The sequence below is a fragment of the Pygoscelis adeliae genome, unplaced genomic scaffold, assembly GCF_000699105.1.
Source record: "Pygoscelis adeliae isolate BGI_AS28 unplaced genomic scaffold, ASM69910v1 Scaffold14, whole genome shotgun sequence".
Classification (NCBI taxonomy): Eukaryota; Metazoa; Chordata; class Aves; order Sphenisciformes; family Spheniscidae; genus Pygoscelis; species Pygoscelis adeliae.
Window position 1 is genome coordinate 13,559,954 of NW_008825109.1, and position 4,970 is coordinate 13,564,923.

The 4,970-nt window shown below is 36.8% G+C and overlaps 1 protein-coding gene across 1 annotated transcript in view; it reads left to right on the forward strand.

The window, feature by feature from the left end:
- Window positions 1–4,970, forward strand: part of CHODL (chondrolectin) — a 158,779-nt gene that overhangs the window by 150,041 nt on the left and 3,768 nt on the right. Inside the window, exons 4-6 of the mRNA XM_009327892.1 lie at window positions 1,714–1,761; window positions 2,145–2,228; window positions 3,911–4,013. Coding sequence (XP_009326167.1) covers window positions 1,714–1,761; window positions 2,145–2,228; window positions 3,911–4,013 — 235 coding nt within the window. The remainder of the gene's footprint in view (window positions 1–1,713; window positions 1,762–2,144; window positions 2,229–3,910; window positions 4,014–4,970) is intronic.

A 4,970-nucleotide genomic window follows, 5' to 3' on the forward strand; every position in this document is an offset into this window, starting at 1 on the left:
TGAATTGTAGCTATTTACTTTTCAAGCTGTTGGAATTGTGCTCTTTAGCAAAACAGACTATTCTCCGGAAATTTATTTTTCTATCACATGGAGAAGACGAGTAGATGCATAAATGTATATAAATAGTTATATGACGTTTCTTTCACTGCCTGAAGAAAGTGCAACAGTGTTTGTAAGAAAATTACATTTGCTGCCTAAAACCTAGTGAGACTTACAAATGACCTTTCCCCCCACCCTCAAATCACTGTAATAGCTTCAACGCCAGCCATTTGCGATACAAAATATATCCATTTTACCAGGATGATTGAAGTGCCACATGCATGTTGAATTTCACTTTGTTATCTGAGTACATTGTTCTTCACAACTTTCCTGTCTGTTTTGAGTATATGGTATATGATACCAGTCGTAAGCCAAAACGCAGAGGTTGTAGGATGAAGCTGCATCTGATTGTATCAGCAGCAAGTTCAGGGCAGCGCTTGTTAGGCAGTCTTACTCAAGCAGCAACTACATTTCTAGTAGTGACTTTCATTTTTCTAAGCCCTTTTTATAGTACCTCCCTTGACAGCATTTACTTTTGCAATGTTCAGTCTGGCTTTAGAACATATTGATCATTCAGTGATCTTAAATTTAATTATAGGTTGGTAATTGCAACCACATTTAGTTCCTGTCCCACTCCTGTAGGTTTGATTATGCAATCAAATTAAAAACTCATCTCCTCTTCTGCTGTCTAGAGCCAGCAAATCAGTTCTTTGTGGTATTTTGATATCTTTCTTCATATATGGCCAAACATAGCCAGTTTTTACCAGAGTAGATGAAATAATTGCCTTTGTTCTAGTAGGCTTTATTGCTTCTTTGATTTCTCCCAGCATTTTGTGTTTATCAGGACACTCGGAACTGCAGGCTTATAGCACTATTATGTTAATATAATCTTCTGATAAAGGAACGGTATTCAAACAATCATGCAGATTCCACTTCTATGCCCATCCTTTCAATATGAGCTAATTATTTCTGTAGCCTCTGTAAAATCTTACTTGTAACAATAGCCGTAAGTAAACTTGCAAGCCTCTGCAATACAGCTCAAAGCCGTGAATTGGTTCTCTAGTTTCTGATGCGTTATAAGAAATATGATACTATCATTCCTCTTTTGGTAATTTCACTTCCTTATGTGATTTATTAGGACCCACTGCCCATAATTTGTATTTTAGGGCTGCCTCTTGCAAAACCAAACTACATGAAGCTGACACCTAACCTCAAAAACTTGTGCTGCTTTGTTTTGCTTCATAGCCAATGTTCTGTAAGCATTAGTCTGAAAATGTGAATAAGATTTAGGTATTAATCAAGAGCACTTCCTTTCTTATATTGTTTTAGGATTGCCTGCACAAATGAAACTTTGAATATGTTAGGAGTTTTATTCAGCACAAGAAATTAAGGGATTTGGTGATTTAGCCAGTAACCTAGCAGAAGCCACCGAGAGTTGGAACTAGGATAAACTATAGCCCTTTTCTAAGGACCAAAACAGTATGAACCAGAAGTGATTTGACACTAGTTTGCAAATAGTCTTTGGTAAGAAGATTAAATGCTGAAGAATTAAGCAATTATTGTTTGGAGAATGTATCTAGTTCTGTGATGCTGCATGCAAAATAATGAAAACATCTGTTTTATTACACACATTTTTCATTCTTCAACAATTGATTTCAAATATTGATTTAACAGATAGTGTCTTAGAAAAAGAATTAGGAGACAGAGCGGAGCCAGATTACGGTAAGAAATTTTGAAACATTAAATTGAGTTGCAATGGTAAATACGTAAATATAAGGATAGCCTACAAGCACCTCCAAAATTACTCGAGTTTAACAGGCATAGTTTAGAACTGGAACATATGAAAAATGAATCCTTTAGAGAGCCTTAGCTACAAATATATGGCTGTTGTTCAGAATAGCACTGCTCATAATTCTTGTTCCAGATTTAATCCAAATTTTGCAATAAAAACCTATTTACATGTTTATATCCAGCAGTTCAATCAATCCTGAAAATGTTTATTTTTCCAATATAAATTAAGATGTAATTACTATTAATTTATTTAACAACATAACAGCCATATTTTGTACTCACTGTTTTCATAAAATGTCTGATATCCTTTTCAGGTATTTTTCCAACGGTGCCAGCAGGAAATCCTTATGACACAAGCAAACCAGAAGATCAGTATCACGTTATTGCTACTGAAACAGGTAATGTGTTCATACAAATTTAGTGTTCTGGTAAAAATATTAACAGCGGACTCAATTAAATTAATCTTTAACAATTTCCATTATTGTCAGTGCGAGGAAGCAGTCTATTTCCCCAGGAAGTGCCCTGAAAAAGTATACTTTTGAATAACATTTCAAGAGTTTTAGTCAGTCCTCTTTGTAACTGTGGAAACAAATAATTTCCATGTCTCCCCAAACTTTGATCCAAATCTACAGTTTAGCAGTCCTTGAAATCTGCACCGTTGTCTGACCCTGGTGAGTCTCTGTCAGGATGCAAGATTTCACCAGTGTTTACCCAGCTGTGGAGCATCTTCTTCTAGGCTGTGGTAACCAGTGCCTTGCCTCTCTCTATCTCCTCCCAACCTCTTCCCCAACATATGTAACAAACATACGATGCCTATATTATCTTTTATATCTGATACCCGGGGCTCACAAAAAAGGCACAAATTAATCTTTCCTAACAGGTAGGAAATTCTGCTTATTTGCAGAATAAGCACTGTGCCATAGCTCCTCCAAGTACCCTGGATTTTAAGGAACACCACGTCCTAAGAGGAGTTAAATGCTTTCCTGAGATTTCTAGCAGATATGGCTCTTGATATTTTGAAAACAGATACCCACTGCCTAGGAGCTTGTTGTAATGCTCCTAGCTACTTCATTTCACAATTTATGTCCTGAACAGAGTCCTGTGATTCATGAAGAGTTGTAGCATGGCCTTAATTCAAGGAATTGAACATGAGCAACTCAGGATCTTACAGGACTACAGCGTGGGGTTATGGAAAGCCGGCACTCCCTTTCCACGCTTGTTGGCTGGATTTGAGCCATTTTCCTAACTGATGTTCCTGTTGTTTGTAACTCTGGAGGAATGGATATACTGATGAACTGTATTTTGAAATCAATAATACTATTTATACAAACCATGCAAAGACTCTGTATCTAAAACTCATAAACAAACCCAACCTGAATATTCACATTTATTCTTGCTAGTGAAAATATGTTCAAAAGAGGACAATGGGTAAGAAAGTCTCCTCAATTTGTACATTAAATGTATACCATTATAAAACATGGGCATATATTTACTGAAAAACAGGCAGGCCCTTTCTGGAAGTTGTAGTCCCCATCCTCTATTCTAGGCAGATAATAGAGTCTCAGCTTGTACCATTTCCCACTCCTTTTGCCCAGAGACCCGCAGGGGAGCGCCTTTAGCTCTCTCCTCATTAGTCAAGGGCAGTGTATCTTTGTCTTTTAAGGGGAATGGGGAGAGAAGAGCAGGGTTTGCTCCTCTTGTGGTCCCGCATGGCTGGGAATCCAACATGCAAGGGCAACTCAGTAGACAGGTTTATATGGACTGTAAAAATATTAGGCTGTGAAATGTACTCTATTTAAATATTTGAATTTTCAATTACAAAATTGGAAATCTCGCATTGATGCACATATAAAATGTCAGAATTTAAGTCCTTAAGGTATGTTTTGCACATCGCTGGAGAAGTACTATTTTATTCTTGATATTGCTAAGTCATCTTTTTGGAGCTCTTCCTATAGAAGGAATGTATAAATGTTCTTTTGTGTAAGTTAATGTATTGCTGATATTTTACTCCGGATTTTTACTCACGTGGTTAAGAGTATTTCAACATGGGAGACATTAATGAGAACTTTTTGTCTTGTAGGTATCATTCCAAATCTGATTTATGTCATAATACCCACTATACCACTACTGCTGTTGATACTGGTGGCTTTTGGGACTTGCTGTTTCCAGATGCTTCATAAAAGGTAAAATGTACTAATCCAAAATGGTCTTATAATGCAGAATTCATGTTTCCATTGGCAAGCTATTCATACTGGAAGACTGCTTACATCTGCCCCCATATATGCAAATAAGCATCCTTTCATCTATTAAAATCCAAGTAGTTTACAGCTGAACATTCACCATCAGGCTTTTCCACAATGCACTAAAATGGTTCCAGGTCTCTCAAAGTATATTGCCACTAGGACTTCATCTGTTTCTGAAGAAGATATCTTTTGCATTTGATAGGCTGAGCTACTGGCAGCACTTTTACTTCACCTCTCCCATCATGATTACAACCTATACAGCATCCGGGCTTTGGGGAATAATACTGGGGTCCTCTCTGATAGAGGGCAAACTCAAGGACTCACCTCAGTTTCTGACCAAAAGTGCAGTTTGTTCCAAGGATAAACCTGAGGAGTCAGTAGCTGTTTAATGCTGTTTCAGTGCACGTCTTATACGTACAACAGATGAGCCACTGGAGCAGACAAATTGAAAACAAAAGGCAAAACCATGTTTTGAGCCACACGCCAGTGCAACTCCTTTGTACATCATGTATCTGTCAAAGAAGATGCATAAAGTAAATAGGCGTGTACACAGATGAATTATCAAACAGTTGTGTTATTATGCAAATAGGAAACATTTCAGCCTATGAAACAGGATATGTTTTGATCCATGCTTTAAAAATTCTTTGGACTTTTTATCTGTCTTAAAATGTGGTATACCAAGATATGACAACTTTTTTTTTTTTTCTTGAGCTAATCTTTGTGAAAATTTCAGGGATATCTTTCATTCTGCAGGTTTTTTTCAGGAAGAGTTCTCAAGTTAATGTAATCCAGAATGGTTTAAACTGAAATATGTTTTATGGATAAACGCTATTTTGGTAAAGTAGCAATAGTAATAAACAGATTCGGAAGCTGTTATCCCTCTTGAAGAGCAGGAAT